The 24,146-nt window shown below is 40.2% G+C and overlaps 1 protein-coding gene across 1 annotated transcript in view; it reads left to right on the top strand.

Annotated features, from left to right (window-relative positions):
* Window positions 1-6,179: 6,179 nt before the first annotated feature.
* LOC135173188 (uncharacterized) overlaps window positions 6,180-24,146 on the top strand; it is a gene marked incomplete at its 5' end in the record, with an annotated part of 28,503 nt that continues 10,536 nt past the window's right edge. The window contains 4 exons of the mRNA XM_064142130.1: window positions 6,180-6,831; window positions 10,204-10,474; window positions 13,628-13,775; window positions 14,929-15,111. Coding sequence (XP_063998200.1) covers window positions 6,180-6,831; window positions 10,204-10,474; window positions 13,628-13,775; window positions 14,929-15,111 — 1,254 coding nt within the window. The remainder of the gene's footprint in view (window positions 6,832-10,203; window positions 10,475-13,627; window positions 13,776-14,928; window positions 15,112-24,146) is intronic.

Consider the following 24,146-nt stretch of genomic DNA (forward strand, 5'->3'; position numbering starts at 1 on the left):
CAGACAGAAGCTTAAAAGCTGTAAAATGTCACCAAAGGCTGATCAAGGAAAATCAGCAAGGATAAGCTGTTAAAATCACAAAAAAACTGAAAGAGTGGGACTCACAGACCACTTGCGAAGAGAAAAAAGAAAGGAGGTTTCTCTTTTAGCAGGAAAGTCCTATTTAGCTGAAGGATATGCTGAGAATGTAGGGAGAAACAATTCCCTGGCTTCGAGGAGAAGCCATGGGCAATAAACCAGTACCAGATCTTCAGTGGGGTGATTCTCCAGCTGTCTTGAGGCAAACTGCTACTTGTGTTGTGTCCTCACCTCTCCTTTATTTAACATTAAGGCTAAAGGAGATGCAAGAGGTGAGGGCAAAAGGTGTCTGTGGAGGCAAAGGGGACTTGGCAGTCATTGAAAAGTTCTCCAAGGTGTGAGTCATTTATAAAAAGCCCCATTTGCACTATTGTAGGGAAATAGGTGTCCCAAATCAGATGGATCACACAGGTTACATAGGCTGCATACTCTCATCTATTGTATTTTCAGGAGAAAGTACTGCCAGCTCCAGAAAAGTACAACTTAATACCAAGTTGTTTTCCAGTCCCTGTTGCCTCCCTTTTTAATTATGATTATAAGGAAGTGCTTTAGTTTCAATAGGACAACAAATTAAGAGATTCTTCTATCTCTTTGAAGGTATATACACACCTGGTATCTGTGGTTTAGTGCAGGAGAAGGAGGGGCTATGGAGTCTTGTTTATGCAGTAGAATTCCCTACTTATGCCACCAGAGGAACCTTGCATAAACAAACTTCTTTCAACCTCTTTACTCAAAGCAGATGTATTAACACTAAGTTTTGCCATCCTGGGCTTAAGCCACATACAAACAATTTGGTGCTGGCTGTGTTAAGCAGCATGGGAACTTTTTTAAAAGTCCCCAGTGTAGGTGACAGAATTTCCTTGTCACTAAGCAGATGATATTTTTCACACATGCAATGTTAATTTGTAACATCCCAGTCTTAAAAATGGAATTCTTAGTAAATAGGTTATGATACAAATGATTGTTTATAGTTATTGAAGTTTTTTCATCATAGGCAGGAACAATGCAGCTGGGTCAGGGACTGTTACCTTTTACCTACCTTCCTTTCATGGCTTGACACTGGAAAGATATGATGTTAGGAAAAAAAATTCTGTACAGTAAGTTCTTTACAATGAGGATGGCATAATACTGGAACAGGTTGCCTGGAGAGGTGGCTGAGGCCCCATCCCTGGGGATATTCAAGGTGAGGCTCAACAGGGCTTTGGATGACCTGATCTACTTGAGGATGTCCTTGCTCGATTTGATGACCTTTAGAGGTCCCTTCCAACCCTTCTATGATTCTATGACAGACAGTTTGGACTTTCTTTAATACTAGTGTCCAGAGATTCACATTATTCATAAAAATCGATCTTGTATTGGTTTTCTCTGCTTTCCTCCCAATTACAGGGGAGGCTTTTCCATGTTCAGTAGCAGGCTTTCTCCTGCAAGTGTCCTGAGGTGTGGTCTAGGCGTGTTCAAATCCAGCTTAGTCATTCATCCGTCACCTTGTCATTAGCATGGCGTCTGTATTTAATTGGGCTTCCTTCCTTTCTTCATCAGAAATCAGTTTTTATAGACCATGGAAACTGCAGCCCATTATTAAAAGTTAGCTCTGAGTGAGATTTTTGGCTCTTATTTATACAAGAAGTAGTGAAAATAGTATCTCAAGTGCTCTTTCAGATGAGAACACAGTACAGTACACTGCCCCAGAGCCTCCTATTTCTCAAGTTTTAGTTCATAAGCAACTGGTTTAAGAGTTTGGATTTTTAGTTTAGTTTTGTTTTGTTTTGCTTTTTCCCAGTCTATTGATTTGCTTGATAGGTGCTAATCATCAGCTTACATTAGTTCCATCTTTGCCTCTCAGAAATTGTTGCTATGTTACTACTATGGTTAGTATTTCAATTGCACCCAGAAAGCGTGTTGAGATGAGCCCTTCATCTGTTTTGTGTCGAGTAAAGATTAGTCCCTCCTCCAAAATGCTTGCATTTAAAAGGCAAAATGAGAGAAAACAATTTCCTCATTTTAGAACTGGAGACATGAGATGTTCTGTTTGGGGGTCTGAGGCTCCCAGTGGAGACCAAGCTGACTATGAGCCAGCAGTAAGCTCTTGCAGGAAATGCAGTCAACATCTTCTTGAGCTGCATTAAGGAGAACACTGCCAGCAGGTCAAGGCAAGTGATACTTCCTCTCTAATCATCCCTGGTGTGTGTGTCTGGGTAGCTGCATCCAGTGCTGGGCTGCCCAGTGCAAGAAGGGCATGAACATGCTGGAGTGACTCCATTAAAGTGCCACAATGGTGACTGAAATACTGAAGCATCAAACACATGAGGAGAGGCTGAGACTGCTGAAGCTGTTTAGCCTAGAGAAGAAAAGGTTTGTAGGGATCTTACCAATACATGTAAGTAGCTGATCTTTGATGGGAGAAGCAGTCCTTTCTCAGTGGCATCCAGTGAAAGCACAAGGGACAATGAGCACAAACAAAACTACAAGAAATTCAATTTAAATGTAGAGAACATTTTTGTTAGTGTCAGTGTCATTAAACATGGAAACACTGCATAGAGAGACTGTGGAATCTCCCACATTGGAGGAAGTCAAAACCCAAGTTGAACACTGTTCTGAGTGACTCACTGTAGCTAACACAGTTTTGAACAAGGGATTGAAACATATCACAGCCTTCAGAGAGTCACCTTCTTCAACGCTTCTGCTATTCTGCACCCATCAGCTTGCTCCAGCAGTCACAGGATTTTATTGTAATGAGTAGAGCTGAGCACAGGATAGCAGATGTCTGATCTGACCCAGCTGAACTTGGCATTCGATCAGAGGGGCCTGTTCCCCACATCCCAGATCACAAGATAGTAAGCTGATCTAAAGACTAGCTCTATTTAACACCCATGTTCCTAGGCTTCCGCCCCCTGTCCCCAGGCCATGTTTGTAACCAGGATCACCTGTGTGAGATGGCCTCCCAGCTGCATTCCTTCTGGGCACAGAGCCATGCAAGTGGCCCAGGAGTCACTTGATGCCAGTGGATTCCCTGTGTGGGAGTGTGGTAGTCACACATTCAGAGCAGCATTTGCTAGTGTAGCAAAACAGTGCTTTAAGCCCTGCACCAATTAGAGTCGTCACTGGTTCACCTGGAGACAGTCAAGCCCAGGCACAGATACGCAGCAGACAAGCAGGCTAGGTCACAAAAATTCAGATTGTCCCAGTGTATCAAACCTTGTCCTCCTGCCTTAATGGCATCAGGACTGTAGGCACTGGAAATTACTTTCAAGCTATTCCTCTATAGTTACTACTTCTGAAGACTTTTTGTTCATAAAATGGTAGATTTGGCTGTATGAGTGCTTGATATTAAGAAGAAATAGGTTCAGATTGAGGAAAATTGGTCTGAATCTAACTAGGATGATCACATCGTCATGAATAACAAAAAGTCACGTGTGAAACATATATTCAGCAAAGTTAGGTGTCCAGTAAAACTAGTTTCAACATTGCACTACCTAATCTCTAAAATTATAATGTGTGAGTCACAGCTCTTAGATGATCTTAACCTTTACTAGAGGATACCCTGCTTTGTGTTCAGCAGCATAAACAACTGAACAAGGACCTGTGCAGACCTAGTGAATACAACAGGACCCTTCTGACTGTACTGTAAGTAATGATTTTTTTTGTGTGTGTGTGTGGAAAAATTGTGAAACGTTCTATGCACAGTAACAGTTTCTGAATAGTCAGTTGAGAAATTACCAGGTTCATATCCAAGTCTGCAATGTAAAGCTTGTTTTGTTTGTTTGTGCTTGTATAGCATAACTCTTTTTTGGGAAAACTGAATTTTCCAATGTTTTATAGAGCTAAATTAAGTAAATGGATGATAATAAATGCAGACATGGAATGAAAGGAAGTGAAGGAATTAAGCATTGCTTTGTAAAGCTTCTAGAGAGTTTGGAAGAAGAAACTATGGATAGAGGTAAAGGCTAAAATAGAGTGATGGTGGAGCAAGTCAAAAACACATCAGAGCTCAAATTGAAAGTGAAATGTCTGAAATTGGTTTGCCATGGGGCTCAGGCCCTTCCTAGTGGTAGCAGTATTGAAATAACCATGATATTCAAAGGCTGTGAATTAAGGAATATTTGTAGCATATATTGTTAAAGCAGGGATCAGAATTCTGAGATCACTTTGTGTTGGTGAACTAAGGTATTAGAAAAATGGAGAGCAGAGATGTGGGCTCATAATGGGAGTTGATAAGAATTCCATGACTTTAAAAGGCATGAGAGTCTGAATATCATTTCTCATTGCAAGTCAGAAACTTACAATATGTTGCCCCTCTGAAAATTCTTATATTTTCCTCTAGAGAGTACTTATTATATGAAAGATTCTGTCAGTAAAGGGATCATATACCTACCACAGGTAGATGTTCTGGAGTTCCAGATATTCCATGTATTTACTTTGTCCTGTACATTGATAAAAGTTGTTGAAAGTGCCAAATGTGGTACAGTATTATTCTCTAGAGTTGAAAGTGTTGCCGCTTGTGTGAAGTGGATGATTTCCATGCTGCTGTTGAAAAGACTTTCCTGTTCTGTCAGTATCTTTTTTGTATCTTTGCTCCTCCAGAATTCAGTCGTTCTTCTTGATGTTGTACCACAGTAGCCTCCCCTGCCCAAATCCCCTTTAGCTATCTTTCTGGCGATGAACACCATGCCTGTTCTAGATCATCTTCTGTTTTATAATTTACTCTGTTTTTAGGTGCCTCGGTTCAGTCACTGGGCTGGACATGTCTGTGGATGCAGCAGGCACATTTGCTTCCATTTGCAGTTCTGTGTGCATACTCATTTTCACTTTTCAGCAAGCAGTGCTGTATTTCTAGGATCTTTATAACTTCCTGATTGCTCAAAGTACATTTCTCTCTGGTGTTAATGATGTGGGGTTTGTTTTGGTTTGGGTTTTATTTACTTCTTTGTTTAGCTGGAGGGGGGTTTGTTTGATTTTTAAATGGTGGTCAAATGCTCTGCCTTTATGGAATCAGTGTAAATCTTCAACACTTTCTCATTTATTAGTGCATTTGTTTGTCTTTGGTACACGACCATGTATTTTCACACAGCCTCTTAAGAGATGCCTAATGTTTAAATCCTCGCAGTGGAGGAACTTTGTGCCTTTCTTCTGCTTTGATTTTGTTTAAAGTCTTGCTAAATTTAACTGACTTGCCTTGACTGGCTTTCTTACTTACTGCTGTGTAGTCCTGCACTTTTGACTTAGAACTTTTTATCACTTAAAGCAACATTAAAAACAGAACACTGGAAGCAAAACTGCTGCAAAAGAATTGTAGCCTAACCTTAATGAAGGTGGCTTCAGTAGTACTGCATATCTCTTTGACTTCATTTTTTACGCTTTCATAATTTCTCCAGTTGAGTAATTTTCCAGAATCTACTTCCTTGAAATAGAAAGCTGGTGTCCCTGAATTCAGATGGCTTGGAATTACTGGTACCAAGGCAGCTCCATATAGCATGGGAATTGACTTATTGTGCTACTTTGAAGCTACCTAGAATGTTTTGGTGAGAAGGACTAGATCATAGGCTGCAAAATGAAAACAAAAGTGATGTCTACTTTCCTCATAGGCTTGCTGTGATGTATAAAAATATAAGTCAAAACATAGAGAAGACACTCGGTACACCACTCTAACTTGGGCTGCTGGCTGAGCTGCATCTCACTAACCTCACCCTCCATTTTGGACAAACCCACTTTGCTTCCTAACCCCCCTGGCCAAACCTCCAGTCTTCCTTGGGACTGGGGTAAGGTTGAGAGAGGTAGGGGGAAGGTGAAGGGGTGGCTGAGAGCCCCTCCTGGGGACTCAGGTTTCTGAGAGGGGAGTTGTGTTTCAGTATTACCTTTTTACCTTGTCTATTTCTGTCTATAACTGTATATACTGTAAATATCTGCTTGTATATTGTGCCAGCTGTAAATATAAGCTTCATTCATATTTCCAGAGCCATCTGAGTCTAGTCTGGGTGATCTCTAAAGTGGGGAGAGTGGGGCAGAGAACATCCAAACCATCACACTTACTGGTAAGCACAATGTAAAAAGCAAAATGTAATGTTTCTTTCTTTTTCTTTTCTTTTTTTTTTTTTTTTTTTCTTTTACAGAGCTATAGAAACATGAAGAATTTCTTTTTCCTGTGCATTTTAACTGTTGGGATCCCTACCAACACTTATTGCTATGGACGTAATTACCAAGGTGTAAGGAATGAAAACCAAAGAGGCCAAGAAAACCAGAATGTTGCAGAGAGCGCTGTAGGGAACAGTCTTTGTCGGTTTGCATGTTGTTTCTACAAAGAGATTTCTTCTCAAGACAACAGTGGGAATGTTTTCTTCTCTCCTTTGAGCATCTCTACTGCCTTTGCCATGCTGACTCTGGGTGCCAGATCAGACACTCAGGCACAGATTCTTAGGGTCCTTAGCTTTAACCCACGTGAGATTTCTGAAAATGAAATACATGAAGGCTATCGTGAACTCATGCAGATGGTAAACAGGAAGAACGAGGGGCTACAGCTGAATATGGGAAATGTCTTGTTTGTGCTTGACAAACTGAAGCCTCAAGAAGATTTTTTAAGTGATCTCAGAAGATTCTATGAAGGAGAAGCTTATCCTATGAATTTCAAGAGGGCCGATCAAGCCCAGATAAAGATCAACGACTATGTAGGACAAAGAACCAATGGAAAAATCAAGGACCTCATAAGTAACCTTGATCCACTTACTGAAATTCTTCTTATTAGCTATATTTATTTCAATGGTAAGATATAGATATCATATTCTCCTACTTCATATGTTATTTCCTCAGGTTGGTCTTGGACTTCATCACCTGTTTTCCTCAATATGATTCTCCAGACGGCCTCATAGCTTGTTTTCCTTTTGGTCTTCACTCACACTTAATTATAAACAAAGCTATTGGAAATTATGTTCTGCTGGTAACTGAGGATAATTTCTAGAAAAAGATAAAGCAACTTGTCCTACACCTTTAAATATATGTATTTTTTTCCTGCTGAAGAGTAAATGAGATACGCATTGAGGAAGGCATCTCTATTTATTCAGTAAAGCACCTAGACACTTAAAACTGAGTGGCATTTAAGCGCTTTCTTTACTGATTTGTTGGCTAGGAGTTAATTTCAAACCCATTTCAGCCATTTTTGGGTTTGTTTGTTTGTTTAGCAAGTTCAGTTCCATTCAAAGAACACTGTTAAATTAAAAAGTAGCATCTTATCTAAAAGAAAACATTGCTTATGTAGTAGTTTTGCTGTTACTGAGCGTGTGCAGGTATCCAGATCTAAACATCTGACAGTACCTTCAGTTTCACCTTTTCTTTTTCACTAACTGTGCCTTTTCTGACAGTGTAGCTGTAGTCTTGATGTGTTTAGAGGCATAGATTTTCAACTTTGTTTTTTTGATTTGCAGATTCTAATATTTTCCAATGAAGAGGTGGAACCACCAGTATCAATTACGAGCATAATGTTTTTCTTAATTAACTTGTGCAATCTGCTTAGATACAGTCTACAGACCTTCCTAGAGCTTTTCAGCCTGCCAATCTAATGAGAAGAAGAGGAGCAAGGCTGTAAGGCTCAATCAGTGGTCTAATAAGAGATACTGCACTTTCTTTTGAACCTTCTGTCTCTGCCTCATTTTATGGTATTCTGAAAGCAAGACAAATGTACTCAGAAAAATACTATTCTATAGCACATCTAATAAATATATCATCAAGCTTTTAAACTGAAGCAGAGGTGACATACTAGAAATGCTATTCTCTTAAAAGAAATGCTATGATTTCAAAACTCTTAACCTGGATGGTTCCATTCTCCTCCCCAGTATGAGACTGCCCTTAAAAGTATTTAAAAACCATATTTTTTATTTTGTTGTGCTTCTCGTCTGTGTCTCTGCTCCCTGCATTAATCTTTGAAGATTTGGCCACAGCTAAATGGAAGTGTTTGGAATGCAGATGATTGATGCTTCTTAATTCTCTTGCACAAATACTTCATCAAACTCAAGTAGTGTTTTCAAGACAGGCTTTTATTTAGCGTGAAGAACATCTTTCAAAACCAGGGAGAAAAATAGAAGAGCTGTTGATTTTTCTTTACTGAAAGATATTTGAAGAAGGAGTAATAAATTTGATTGCATAATGGGCAAAAATGTTTGAGAAATCTTGTATTAAAAATAACTTTGTCTTACAGATAACTTTTAGATCACCTAATAACAAGATCTGTTTAAAATGAGATATTTATTCATGTTACTGAATTAATTCCTCAGCTTTTCCAAAGCTGGTGGAGACTCAGTTTTCACTTCAGAAATTTTATCTTGAAATCAAGAAGCAGTTAATGTTAGTTGGTCTAGAAGCTGGTATTAATCTTGAAAGCATCTCTAAATGTCATATATCTTTATAGCCACTTTATGCTTCTTGGCTTTTGTCCACACTCTGTGCGTTACAACCTGCCTTGCACAGTACTGGTGACTCTCCCCCCACCTTGTTGTGGTGCGGAGTAATGTAGAAGTTCTTCCCTGGATTGTGAGTCTTGGAAGTCTGAAAAACAGTTTCCCCATTCTGAGCCCCCAAGCATGTCACTCTACAGTAAACCAGTTTCCTTCATCATGCCCTAGCCAAGCTGGTCACCACTTCAAGGTTCATGTTTTTCTACTTCAATACTGTGAAGTATCCCTGGAAGGTAGCCTCCTAAGAGAAAGGAGAGGATAGGAATGAGTTCATCTGAAACAGAAGAAAAGGATTACTATCATCTTTGTCTAATCTGTGTGCTAAACCTTACCATCTTACTCAGTTTTTAATCAAGTAGAGCTCTATCTGCCACCAGTGGGTGTTTTCTCCGAGTTGAGCATTCGATAAAAGTTGTTTGGGTGTTTCAAGACTTGTGTCATTGATGTTTCTGTGAATCATTCTGCCTTTATATTTTTTCCTTAAATGTATGAAGGCAGAAGCTACACCTGTTACATATCTGATGGTGGAAAATGTCACTGTTACTGAAGAACATAAAAGTGGCAACTTTTATGGTCTTCAATTTGATTTATATTTGAGTTGTCTATTTATATTTTTTTCAGACATGCACAGAGCCTCATCTCACCCTCTCCAAATATTAAATAATTGCTGTTTGTGTCTCTTTTACAGATGGTGGAAACAGCAGATGACAATTATTTAATTTGTACCCAGATGCCTAGTAACCATTTGTTCAAATAGAAATCAGAAGGCAAAAGAGGTTGCATCTTGTTTCATAGTTTTCTTGATGGTGTCTATTTTGTTGAGCATTATGACTACTTTTGAACACTAAATTTGTTTTAAAAACATATATATCAGTTCCAGAAAGCAAAATTTACTACAGAGCAACATGCCTTCCTTTAAAACAAAAGCAAACCAAACTTAGAAAGCAAACACCTCCTCCAAATTTTCCTCTTTTTCCAATCTGCTTGGCCTCTCAAATGGTGGATGTCTGGAATTTGGCATAGAAATCAATCTCTACTAAGAATAAGAATCTTTTAATGTAGACAGTTTGTTTAACTATGTCTAAGTGAGGAGCCTTAATGAGGAAATTTAATACTGTGAGTATCACAGCACAAAAGGTTTCTGTTATTGCTTTGTTTTGTTTTGTTTTGTTTTAACCTAGAAGTGTGGGAGAATTAAGTCCTTCATGACTTTATTTGCCATCAACTAAAGTAGCATATGAAATTCCTCTTTTCAATTAACCTGAATCCCTTAATTTATGGAAAAGACATCCTTCATGCAAACCTTTGCAAGGCTATTTTGGTGTAGAAACAAGGAAAGGAAAGAACATTTTTTTTCTTATGAGCTCTCCTTTAAAGGCTGCATTATATGAAGGTGTTACAGACTCCTTAAAACTCTTGCCATGGAGAAAAAGATGAGATACAACACTTGGTATCTCATCTAAATGGAGGACATTGCAGCCTTCTCTAAGATCTGAGGGAGTTTTTCACATTGCACTACAAACTGTGTATTGCTATTGAATTATTCTGAGTATTAAGTAAGACCAAGTGCTCGTTGCAAACTAGTTGTCTTTGAACTTAATCAGCTGTAACAGTTTCTGTTATCTACTAATGTTATATGGTTTCATGTTGTCAAAATATCCTGTAACTCTGTCTCTTATATTTCAAGCTGAATGGGAAAAACCTTTTGATCCAAAATACACCAAAAAGAACAAATTTTTTGTGGATGGGACAAAGACTGTTGAAGTCCCGATGATGTATGGAATGGGCATGTTCAAGCATGGCTATGATGAACAGCTGTCTTCCACTGTGGTGCAAATGGATTACAAAGGAGGTGCTTCAGCGTTTTTTGTTCTGCCTGATCGAGGAAGAATGAAGAAGCTGGAGAGAAGACTGTCTTGTGAACGTATGTCAAGGTGGAGCTCGTTAGTCTCAAAAAGGTAAAATCCTGCAGTTCTTGGTTCAGATGGCAGGCAGAGACATACCAGTTTCAATCTTTTGTACTGTGACACAGAATTAGGATAATAATCATAGCTCTGCTTTAATCTACAGAAGAATTCCCACTGACCAAAGCTGAAATCTGTCTCCGGTGTCTCTGTGTTTTCATATTCTGTACTGCACAACGTGAAAACATTCACAACTTTAGGACTTTTGCTGTTTCCACATTTTGCTTCCCATCTTTGACTGTCCAAAGACTCCATTTTTCTGTCTTAAAATATTTTCTTAATTTCTGGGAGAGATCTTCTGCCTTCTCCTTACCATTTCCCTCCAGCATTGTTTCTTATCTCTTGCTTCCTTTCTGCCTATTACAGTTACCAATAACTGCACTTTCAGTGCTGAAATAACAACTTGCTTTTGGCAATTGCGAGGACAAACCTCAGTGATAAGGGCATAGAGCTGCTGTATTCAGGTTCTCTAAAGAGTTAGGAATGGTGAAATTGAAATAAGATGCAGTTGCTTCAAGTTGATCTTGAGATTAGAAGGCAAAAACGTCATATGCTTTCCAAAAACAACTTTAGACTCCTCTTTAGTACCCTATATAGTAGTAGCATTTGGACAGGATAAAATAGTTATAAAATCACAAGTGCAACTTGTTTACAGAGTCAAGCTCTTTTGCTCCTTCATGAATCTGATGTGTCATGTTAGAGACCTTCACACGTATACATATGAATGTCATACTGTTCTCAAGACAAAAGGCATCCAAATACAGACAACTGAGAACAGTGTCATGCTCTTAACTCTGATTTACTGTTAAATCTTAAAACAAACAAACCCCCTAAAATTCTATTCATTAAAAAAAAAAAAAAATTTTTTTTGGTAATTCTCTGTGCACCTTCACTGTTTTGAAACTTGTGGGAGCAGCTGCGTGGTTTGTGACTAAAATCATGGCAGGACAAATGGTGAATCAAGACACTTAGGCATTGTTTTGTCAAAGGAATACAATTTCCTTACAAATTAGTCAGAAAGACACATTCCATGGAGGCATTCAAGGCCAGATTGGCTGAGGCCTTGAGTGACCTGTTCTAGTGGGAGGTACCCCTGCCTATGGTGGGGGGTTGGAGCTGGATGATCATAGAACCAACCAGGTTGGAAGAGACCTCCAACATCAGCCAGTCCAACCTATTCCCCCCAGCCCTAGCCAGTCAACTAGACCATGGCACTAAGTGCCTCAACCAGTCTTTTCTTGAAGACCTCAAGGGACGGTGCCTCCACCACCTCCCTGGGCAGCCCATTCCAATGCCAATCACTCTCTCTGGCAACAACTTCCTCCTAACATCCAGCCTATACCTACCCTGGCACAACTTGAGACTGTGTCCCCTTGTTCTATTGCTGGTTGCCTGAGAGAAGAGGCCACCCCCCACCTGGCTACAATGTCCTTTCAGGTAGTTGTAGACATCTTTGAGGTCCTTTCCAACATAAACCATTCTATGAGTCTATGATTCTAATTAAAATTTATGATTCTTCTCCTTGTCCTGTCCCTCCTCCCCACATTGGAGTAGTCCACCTAAAAGCTATGAACAGGAGGTGTAATTCTTACAATATAAATCAACATCACTCCTATAGATGAGATTGTTCCATGCAGCTCCACATTTTTCATTGTGACAATTCTCTCCTGCAAATTAATGATATGAACTCCTCCTTTTCCATCTAGTTTTCAAAGCAACCCATTGCCTTCACTACTGTTTGCAGTCCCTGTGGTGCCTTAATAAATGGCTTTAATGTAGGATAGGTGATGTTTTGAGGGTTGTGGCCAAGCTGGATTTGTCCATGTCTGTGTGCACACTGACATTGACACAAGTTGAAGAAATATTGTGAGGAATATTTTTCATTACTGTTGGCCATTGAACATGGGATAGTGTCAAAATATTGCCAGTACAAGCAGTTGAGATCTGTTTAATGAAAGAACTGTGGAGAAAACATCACTGTCTCCCTTGGAGAATGTATTGGTGTTTTTCCAGCCTGGTCATGTTGTTGCTGTGTGCCTTTCCCTTTCCTGCATGTTGAAAGCAAGTGTGGACTTGCGATGGAGTGTCTTTATGTAACAGGAAGACAGATGATTTAACAGCAGTTGCATCCTTACCTGAGACAGCAATCAGCACGGGCAGAATCAAGAGATGAGCAACCTGTTACCAATCCACTAGCACTCTCATTTTTGGTTACCAGCCAGACTTGACATTTAAATACTGTATTCCTCTGGAGGTATGGGCCTTTTCCTTCCCAACATATTGCTTGCTCTTTGGTGAGTTTCACTAAGTGCTCCACATCTCTGTCCCTGACCTGGAACCTTGTACTTGTCCAGATTTGTCACCAGAAAAGAGAAGCTACTGTCATCATTACTACTAACTTTTGTCTCATTATACTGCTTCTAGATGCAAATGTTGACTTTAACCTTTGAAAATGAATTGTCAGTTTCTTACTTGAAAGAGCAAGAAAGAAATTAGTCAGAAATATGGAGCCTTGGTTAGTTTATAGAAAGCATCAAACTAGTCACTTTCCAAACTAGATATTTAATAAATCAGGCCTTGGCCTTGACATATAAAAACATTTATCTTTTGACTAACTCCATTTTATTAAGGTGCTTTTATCTTTTTTTTTTTTTTTTTTTTGCCTTTTCATCCATAAAATCACCACCACATATTGTCCTATTCCTTTGTTATATCTCTTTTGTTTTCTCTATCCTGATTCAAATCTACATTGTCAGTAGTGGAGCAGGATGAAGATGTTTCCAGCAGGCTGTACAAAACACCAGTAACTTCTGAAAATGTCAGATGAAGGTCCTTAAGGTGGTACAGCAGCTCTGCTGTGCAGAAAGATCACTAGTTCAATCTCAATGTTCATGTGTTAGATTCCTGCACACAGGGAGCCAGCAGCCTGCAACCCTGTCCTCTCAACTAGCCTTGTATCATTGTTATAACCTTTATTTCCTCTCCTCAGATTAATGTTACTATACATTTCCCATGTAGGCTTGAGAGAGCCTGCAAGCAAAATGTATTTGGGCAGAAAGCAAAAGGAGATTATCTCTTGGGAATCTATGTTATACTGTGATATATGATCACAAGTCTCACCATATTCTTGCACTTCTTTTTTGGCAGGTCAGCAAATTTGTATCTTCCAAAATTCACTCTTTATGGGACATATAATCTAAAAGATGTATTATACAGAATGGGCATCATGGATGTATTCACTGATAAGGCTGACCTGTCTGGGATCACTGGGCAACCCCAGCACAGAGTCTCCCAGGTAAGTTATGTTTCTTTTCATTTTGTGGGGTCATGGTGACTGATATTTGCATCACTTTCTGTACACTACATTCATGATGCAAAACTTGTGTAAGGAGGCTTTCACATGAAAATGCAGCTGTTGGCATACAGAATACTTTGCACTATCAATACAACTGAGTTGGAGTAGGTTACAAGTCCAGTGTTTAAATTTGTGAGACCATTTTATCTTTAAAAGGTAACCTGATAAAACAGACATGACCAAGTCATCATCTCTCTACACTTTGATAACCTTCCAGCAGTGTGTTGTTACAGTCACTACACTGCCTCTTCAGTTTGTGTCTATCTCCTTCAGCCTTCCTGTGAGCAAGCAGGGAGCTGTAGGATGTATCCTACATGGATGAGAAGGATGGGAAAGGATGGATGAGAAGGATGGAAAGGAAAAGGACTGTTTGGAGGGAAAACGCAGTTAACAAAAGCTTCAAGCTTGTGAGCAATGACTGTCATTAGTGCCAGGACTAGGCAAAAGCTACAGATAAGTCATATATCAGCAAACTTAGAGCTTGAAACTGGCAATTGTTGCAAATTCCACTGTCTAATATGAGCAAAACATCCTCCTTTGTGATTTCATTTGGAGAATAATAAATTTGGTTCTGTAACTGTCTTGATTTTGTGAGATAAAACATATGTTTCTCTGCTCTAGCCCTTCTTTTCTGGCTCTTCTTTGCTCCTGTTTTTTTTTCCCCAAGACATTAAGAGCACAGGAAACTTCATTTCAGGATCTTATTCATTGTGTTAATCTGCATGTTAGTTCTTGAACTTTATGAGCTTTTAATAGTTAAATGCAATCCTGGTAGCTTAACCTTTAGTGTAGATCCACAAATCTGCACAAGTGGAAGCAGAGAATAAGAGAAGAAAGCAAGCAAATATTTTCAGAGGCAGGTACATGCTCCTTCACTGGAGCTGATCTTTTCCTCTCTCTGACTACAAAAACTAAGCTGTATGCAACTTGATTATTCTTTTTCCAACACTGCTTTCTGTGCAGTGGACTCATACCTGCCAATCTGATACTTGTTTCTCACCACTGACTTCTTCAGGCATTTTTCAATCAGGTTCCTATTTAGGTGATTAGGTTTTGTTCTCCTTTGACTGGTAAAATGTCTGTTTATTCACAGGCTATTCATAAGGCTGTGGTAAAGGTGGATGAGACTGGCACCGAAGCAGCAGCTGCCACAGGAATGGAAATAGTGCCTATGTCCGTTCCAGCTACCATTGTGTTCAACAGACCCTTCCTAATGGTCATAACTATGAATCAAAAGATACTCTTCATGGGGAAAATTGTGAACCCTCTGAAAAAAGATTAAGTTGATGTACATATTAGGTATGTGGTGATCACCACTGTTCAATCAAGTGTTTAACTTGATGAGTGTGGTATGGCTACAGAGGATCTTGTCCTCTTAACTGATATTGTTATTCACTGTTTTCAGATGACACTCTTCATCAATTCAAGTTGTCACAGTTACATGTTTGTTTGGGCCTTAGTTTGTTTTTTTTTTTACTTTTGTTTTGTTTTGTTTTTAAGAAATTTGCATTCATGCAGAACTGTCATTAGATCTAGGATAAGACAGGCCTGTGTGACACTGACAGCATACATACAATTTCTAGCAGGGGACGTGAGGAGCATGTAAGTGGAGGGAGTTGTGTAAGCCTGGTTGTTCCCTCACAACTGACTTTTCACCTTTATTTTTGCATTGATTAACAAATGGGTACAAGTGATGGGAACTTACTACTTGCACCCATTTTCCTACCAACATAAAGTTCATATCTAGCATAGCTCTTAACATGCATAATGCTTACTACCTTGCATAGTACCCTTGTTGTCCAATGAGTCTATTAAATCCTTGCCTTTCAGCTGTCATCCCAACTAAGCTACTTCAAAGGGGTCACAAAGAAGGTGTGATTTTTTTCCCTGCAGATATATACTGTCATGCTCACTGCTTCTGTGAAAATTTAATGTCCAAACTCATTCAAGAGTAAAAGTTAGAGGATCTAAGAACTAAGTCTTAGAAAAGAAGAGATGGACCAGATCTCTGCAGTTAAGTGCCCTGGAGCCAGCCTTTGTGAATCAGACATACAACTCAGAGCAGTCAGAAGACTTCTTTTAGCCTAAGTCTGCATCTAAACCACCTTTTGGAAGCCCCCAAGCAGCAGGAAACACAAGCCATCTCCCACTAGTGCCAGTGCTTGTGCCATTACCATCTGGCTCTGGGAGATTACCTATGGTAGTAAGCACCATTCCAGTACTATTTGTAGAATGGAGCACTCCTGTCAGTGACACCTGTACCCTACCAGTAACACCATGTCACTTGACATCACCCCTTCTGTTCCCAGGCTGTCCAGCAGTACAACACTGGTACTCTATTTCTTATCTGCTTCATAGTTAATACAGCCAAAATATTATAAAGGTCTGGTTTTGCCTTTAAGATACACCATACTGAAAGTCATATTCATAATTCACATGCTTATTTATTTTTATCTTGTCTTTCCTGTCTGTTTTTTCCTTCTATTTTTCACAGCATCTACCATTATTTTATTTCTTTGCTCATGTTCATGGTATACATCTGATCTCTGGTTGCAGGAGGGGTAAATTACTGACTAAAATGGGTTACTCTGTTAATAGATATTAAGCATTAACAGCAGCCTTTGTACAGCCTTGAAATATACAGACAAATGTACTATGGTAGAAGAACAGCAATGAATAAACATAACTCTAAAAAGTTTCTAATTTTGCTATTTTATTGTTGTAATTCAGAGTTCAGTTTTGTTCAAGAAGGTTTTTTGGCCGCTGTCAGCAAACTGCTGCTCATGTATTAATATACTGCTCGTGTACTTAGTTGAGGATGGCAATGCCAGCAAGGAGATTCAGAAAGCCCTCTGCTTTAAGCCTCAGAAGTAAATCCTTCTTTAGCCTATAGCAGGCTATCCCTGTTAGAAGACCTTTTTGGGAAGGTTAGGCACTTCTTTGATGCAGAGCTGCTTATTTCAAAGGCTATGGACAGCGCACTGCTTCGCTCTATCTAGTGTGAAGCTTTGTGTCTATTTCCTATCTCGCTTCGATAAAGCTCTCTTGACTCCCTCTGCAGCTCTTACCAGTCTTCACATGCATTTTGAGCTATGGCTCCTGCTATTTCATAAGCAAAATATGCTCCATCTAGACCATACTTCTTTAACAGATTATGAAAGGAAAGCAGGAAGAGTGCTTAGAATCGCCCATGGTTTTTGCAGTGACAACAGAATGAGACTCTCTTAGATGAGTCGGAGAGGAAAGACAGAATTATTGGAATGGGCTGCCCAGGGAGGTGGTGGAGTCACTGTCCCTGGAGGTGTTCAAGAAAAGCCTGGATGAGGCACTTAGTGCCATGGTCTAGATGACTGGCTAGGGCTGGGTGCTAGGTTGGACTGGATGATCTTGGTCTCTTGCATCCTTATTGATTATATGATTCTATATTTGAAAAGAAAGATACAGGAAAATTACAGAGATTATTCAGCAGTTCCTAGCAACCCCCTTAAATCTCCTCCATACCTGAAGCTAAATCTACACCCCGCAATGGTCAGCGCCTCTGCCTGCTGCTAGACCCAAACAGGGTCTCTGCAGCCATAAGGAGACCATTCCTGGCATCTTTACCTAGGTAGATAAGTAGCTCCTGACGGAAACAGCAGGCAGGAGGGAGAGAAAAGGAGAGCAAACTGGCCTCTACCATGAACTTACAGAGAGATAGCAGAGTTATGGGACTGAATAACAGTTTTATGACTCTTCTAGTCCCTAGAGGATTTTTTTAACCCTATAGTTCTCAGCCTGTGACAGAAGCTATCAGCTTTTTGCCGAGGATCCCAGTTTCGATTAAAGCCATAGTGCAGAAAACAATCATCTGTGTGGCATTTGAATTGAGTAACAAGGCAGAATATGTTCACTATTTTACATAAGCTACGTGTTATAAGTTTGTTCTCATTTAACATCCACAGCAAACCTGCACAGGGGTTACTTTTTTACAGGTTCTTGCAGATCTTTGTAATTTATGTTGATCTGGAAGCACTGCAGGTCTTGCTAGGTCACAGCTTGCCAATATGATAACCAGATCTTAGAGCTTGATTTCCTCTACAAGTATCTATCAATCCATCTGGATGTAAGTAAAAAAAAGCCTAACCCTTAAAAATGAAAATTGAAGGAAAAGCCCTAAAAAAGCCTATTCAAGGCCTGCTTACATGGGAAAGTAAATCAGGCATTCTGAGGAAAAGCTTCGAAGAACAAAATGGGAGTCACCATCAAACCAGGCAATGCCCTCCCCAAAAAATCAGTCCCACAATATTACATCTAAGACTGTAATACGAAAGCACAATGGGACCTGTGAGGGATAAGCTTGCAGTAGTTATAGCACATGACAGTATGTTCTTTTTCCAAGACATCAGAAGACACCATGCCAAAAAAAGACCAAGAGGCCAGTAGAGGCCAGAGGAAGGGTAGAAGTGCTCAGGGGTGTGTTGCAGAGGCAGGAATTAATGTGTGGCCGAGTTGGGAATTTATCAAAAAATAGTTATTTTTATTTTCCTAAAAAACCTGCCCCCAAAACTATATATACAAAGATTAATTTAGTTTAATTAGCCGATTCAGTCGCATGAGAATTAAACTACAGGGATACTATCAATAATCTGACTATTTTGGAAGTCAGAAGTTGGAAAAGGCTTTAGCTATTAATTCATAGCGGGTTTCTTAGTAAAGGTAAGCTGAGCCGAGTAACTCATGATCAGGCTGGCTTGCTCGCGGTCTGTCTTTCTCCGCTCTCTTTTGTGCGGCTCTACGTCGACGATTAAAAGTTGTTAAGAGGTATTCAGGTCTTCAAAGGCGTCAGTAGGAAAGCAATCCCTTTGAAGGTCTCTCTGCAGTCAAGGCGAGGAGAGTGGGGGAGCTCAGGCAGACACGAACGTCCAGGCACTGGCAAACTCCAAAGCGGGAACCCCAAAGGCGGGAAGACCCCCAATAGTTATAACCTTCGCTAGACAAAGGGCAGAGTTACCACACCTTAGGCGCGAAAGCGCATGGCCAATCCCAGCCTGGGTCCAGCGTGGGGACTCACGGGGCAGTCCTCCCCCCCTTCACGGCTGCAGGGCAGGCAAGGGCGGAGGGAAACCAGGTGGCTTTCCCCCTTTCCCCCGAAGTCAGGGCAGGAGAGGAATTTAGGGGTACAGGACTCCAGGACAGGGTGGTACCGACAAAACAGAAAAGCTCGACCCATTTCACATGTGCTTCCTTTGCAGTCGTAGAGCCTGTGTTGAACTAGCAGCAGTAGAAGCATTTTTAGAACAAAGAGTCAAAAAGCAAATAGCAACACATTGCTAGGACTGGTTAGTACGAGAGACCTAGTCATCTCAGAAAGAAAACTCTGAAGCTTTCTGCTGTGATGTATCAGTGAGACCTGCTGCCTGGGTGAGAGGAATAAAAAGTGACAAATGTGATTTTTTGGGTAAAGATGCAGGTGAGCATGCAGTGAGTTTTAGAACAGTTAGGCCAACGTCTTTTGTAGTTACAAAACGGAAGATTTTGTAGCATGACAAAATATTGAGATACTAACATGATTTTCACAGAATCATAGAATTGCTTAGATTGAAGAAGACTTTAATGACCAGTAAGTCCAACCGTTAACCTAATAATACCACGTCCACTACTAAACCATGTTCCTAAGTGTCTCATCTACATTCCTTTTAGTACATCCAGGGATGGTGACTCGACCACTTCCCTGGGCAGCCTTGTCCAGTGCTTAAAATTCTTTTTGATGATTTTTGTTCCCTCCTAACATCCCTCTCTTGGTGCATCTTGAGGTCTTTTACTCTTGATCTATTACTTGTACTTGGGGAAAAAGACTGACTCCCAGCCAGCTATAACCTTCCTTCAGATAGTTGTAGAGTGATGAGGTATCCTTTGAGCCTCCTTTTCTCCAGGTGTGGCCTCACCACTGCTGAGTACCAGGGGAGGGGCACTTCCCTAGTCCTGCTGGCCACAATTTCCAATACAAGCCAGAATACTGTTGGCATTATTGGCCACTTGAACACACTGCTGACTCATATTCAGCCAGCTGTTGACCAACATTCCCAGGCCTTTTTTCTGCTGCTCAGCTTTCCAGCTGTTCTTCCCCAAGCCTGCAGCATTTAGTGGGGTTATTTTGACAGAGAGGACTTGGCCCTGTAGAATCTTGTACAACTGGCCTTGGCCCATCAATCCAGCCTGTCCAGATCTCTCTGCAGGGCCCTCTTACCCTCAAGCAGATCAACATTTCCACCTAGCTTAATGTCATCTGCAGACATGCTGAGGATGCATTCAATCCCTGCGTGCAGGTCATTTATAAAGGTTGTAGACAGAACTAGCCTCAAAAATGAGTCCTCGGCAACACCATTTGCCATCAGCCATCGACTGGATTTAACTCTGTTCGTCACAGCTCTTTGAGCCTGGAGAATGCTGTGGGAAACGGTGTCAAAGGCTTTACTGAAGTCCACATTGACAACATCCACAGCCATTCTCTCATCCCCTAAGCAGGTCACCTTGTCATAGGAGGAGATCAGGTTAGTCAAGCAGGACCTGCCCTTCATAAATCCATTCCAACTGGGCCAGATCACCTGGTTCTCCTGTACATGCCGTATGATGGCACTCAAGAGGTTCTGTTCCATAGCCTTTCCCAGCATCCAGGTCAGATTGAAAGGCCTGTAGTTCCTCAGGTCCTCCTTCTGGCACTTCCTGTAGGTGGCCATCACATTTGCTAACCTTTAGTCAACTTACAGGTCCATGGTTAGGCAGCATGGCTCATAAATGACAGAAAGTGAGCACTTCTGCCTAGTCCCTCAATACCATTGTGTGGATCCCATCCTGCCCTATAGGTTGGTGTTCACTTACGTGATGTAGCAGGTCACTGATCATTTCAGGTTATACAGGCTCCATTCTGGACCCTGTCCCTGTCTTTCAGCTCACTGGGCTTGGTACCAGAGAGAGGTGGTCTTCTATGTTAGGAGGAAGTTCTTCACACAGAGAGAGCAATTTGCCATTGGAATGGGCTGCCCAGGGAGGTGGTGGAGTCACCGTCTCTGGAGGTGTGGCAGAAAAGCCTGGATGAGGCATTTAGTGCCATGGTCTAGATGACTGCATAGTGCCAAGTGATAGGTTGGACTGGATGATCTTGGAGGTCTCTTCCAACCTGGTTGATTCTATGATTCTATGAAGCAAAGAAGGCGTTAAGTGTCTTGGTCTTTTCCTCATTTTTTGCCACTGTTTCTCTCATCTTTTGCCATTGTTTCCCTCTAAATCCAACAAAATGCAAGAAATGAAGCATTGTTTTATATTTGGCATGATGGTCTCTTAAGACTGCCCATTCAGGATGGAGACTTTGCAGTGATGCAGGACAGACTGCTGAAAATGTCATCTCCATGATTAGTGCTGGTAAAAAAGGAAACCAAGCACTGAGAGATAATAAGTAAACAAGAGAGGGAAAGGAAACATTAGGGTGTCCCCTTGGCAGACCAAGCCTTTTTTTAACATGGTTTACAGTGGTCTTTTTCTAAGTTCTTTGAATGATTGAGATGGGTGAATTTACACTGGTAAGCATATTTGCAGTTTACAATTACTGATCATCCTTTTTATGGTCACACAAATGCCTTGCTATTTGCCAGTGTACCTTCACAATGACTCTAGCTAGATCTGTTATAGCTCCTAAAGTTTCTGGGTTTGTTTTTAATTTAGTCTAATAATTTTTAAATTTCATTTTTAATGGGAATTTCTCATTACTGGCCTGTTCTTCTCATCAGATTAATACCAAACTTTACTGTTTAAGATTTATTTTTACATGTTAATTAGGTCTCAGTACATCAATTCTAAACTAATTGTCCCCTACATCTCTGGTCTTACAGTATATGACAAATTTATTTTTAGTCAAATAGATAGATCATGTCTGTAGCCCTGTATTGGTGTTATCTTATCATCCCATAAAAGCCATTTCTCTCCCAAAAGGAATTTCAGGTTGCTGAATTTTCCAAAGTTGTGACAAAAAATTAAAATCTCAGCAATCTTCCTGAAAATTGTATTGATATTTGCTTCAATTTTGTTGGTGAATGGTAGCAAAGTTTACCACCTGATAGCATCTTATACAGTAAGTTAGAGTGGAGCATTTTCATCATTTCTGTTTGAAAATGTTAGCAAACCAAAGGCATTCCTTACATGGAAATTACTCCTTCAGATAACTTCCAAGATTTTTTCTTGAGAAAGAATTTTTAAAGAGGACAAGGGTGACAGAAAGAATCTGGATAGTCTGTGCAGGCTAATAAAATTTCTCAGATACAGAAAAGAGTCGAAGTGAAAAGTTGCAAAGTGGTTTGTAAGTAATACAACATTGAAGCCGTAGCTCAGTTATAAACCTACTTCTATCAAAGACGAAATAAGGATCCACGGTTTTTAGGCTTAGTCCTGGCTTGCAGGCTTTTGTTTCTGGTGAGGAGCTGGTAGTCATCGTGCCTCACAAATTACCTCAGCAGGAATCTCAATAATTCGGAAATCTCCAAAGAGCAGGGGATGCTAAGTGACATCTGTGCTGTAATATTTGGGTGTTGGGTTTGAAGTTATAGCAATTATGGATGTGGAGGCGAATTAGAAAAACAAACGTGTTTGTTAAGAGATTAGTTCAATCATCATTAGCATGAGAGCTGGAGCATTCACAAAGGCTGGAGACTAGTTCAAACTGGTTTTCATAATCTCCACCCACCTAAGTTCTACCAAAAGCATTAATTTAAGAGCATTGCATCACCAAGGAAAAAAAAAGTACTCTCACTGGCTGATCAATGAACCTGAGAGCAGCACATCGTCACCTAGAAAGTTCTTGTGACCTGATTAACCTTTTTGCTCTCTATGGCTGAGCTCCATTCTTGCTGACCCCAGCCCTAGGAGTACCAAAATGCTCTGCTACACTCTGGAAGAAGACATCTGTGAAAATCATTCTAGGTTTTCCCTGGACCACTAAGGTTGAGTTTTAATGAAGGCTCTTACTGTCACACATTTTTCAATAGCCTTTACTGGCCATTGTTCTCCAAGCTGATGGAGGGAGCATAGTGTGCTAAAAGGTGAGAGTGGTTTGCAAATTACTATGGGAGATGTGAAGAAAGGTAGGAAAAGAATGTCAGATATCAGTATGCAGTACATAAGAACCAGAACTAGGCACAGGGTAGAGAAATTCTGGTCTATTCTGAGACAGTCACAAATCCTAGTCATCTGTTAAAGGTAACGAGTCTGAGATGCTTGGCTGATTACATGGGAAAATGGCTTCATGTCTGCATGTTCATCTAAAGCTATGTAGTGTTGGCCTAAGTCTTATCCCAACATAGTTAAAATCAGTGGCCAGAGCAAAACTTAATCTGCCCTAATTAAAGATAAAATTGAATTCTGCCTCCCTTCTATGCTTGTTCCCTGCTGGACAAACAGTATGATTGTACCCCGATTTTCAACAGAGCTGCTCTGTATGAACAGAGAGACTGACAATGAGTAATAAATAACGTGAATTACCTCTGGTGCTTGCAAGACCACTTTATGGGTTCTTTCTCTGAGCATTAGCCAAAACGTCATTACTGTTTACTTCAATCCACTTTGATCAGCCTTAATTGATCAGCTTCATGATTAAAGGTAGGCCTTCAATTCAGTATCACTCAAGAGTACAGAGGAGGTAAAGGAAGCAATTCAGATGAGATGGTCTCAGATAGCAGGGTCAGTGGACCAAATGGGAAGGTGAAGAACTCTATAATGAAGGCTTTCCAAATAATGTTAGTTGCTTAAGTCTTGAATTACTCATTGGGATGGTTCTTGTTAACTATATATTTCCTGCTGTATAGACACACATTTATTACAATTTTAAGTACTATATTGCTGTTGAAAACCCATAATTAATTGATTAATTTCTTTCTTTCTTTCTTTAATGGAAGAACATTATTAGGAAAGAAGGCTGAGCCAGTAATTACACAGCATTGGGCTGGGACTTGGAAGTTTCTGCTCCTCTTCTCAGCTCAGTCACAGGTTCACTTTCTATAAACTTAACTTCTTCTCTGCTTATAGCTATCTACTGAGAATGATCATCCTTCCTCTCTTTGTTTAAACAGGCAGAACAGCATTCAGGTGCCTTACTATAAATAAATAATATGATTTTAAAAGCACAACGCTGGACTAGCAGTAGACAAAGAGGTTCAGGTGAAATGATCCTCACTGGCATGGTGCTTGTGTCAAACTAGAAGGTGAAAAAAACTCATTTTCAGTGAGCACAATGATCTTATCAGTCTCATTTTTCCTGTACAAAATCCTTGTATTGTAACTAGCAAC

Source organism: Pogoniulus pusillus, chromosome 1, assembly GCF_015220805.1.
Source record: "Pogoniulus pusillus isolate bPogPus1 chromosome 1, bPogPus1.pri, whole genome shotgun sequence".
Lineage (NCBI taxonomy): Eukaryota > Metazoa > Chordata > Aves > Piciformes > Lybiidae > Pogoniulus > Pogoniulus pusillus.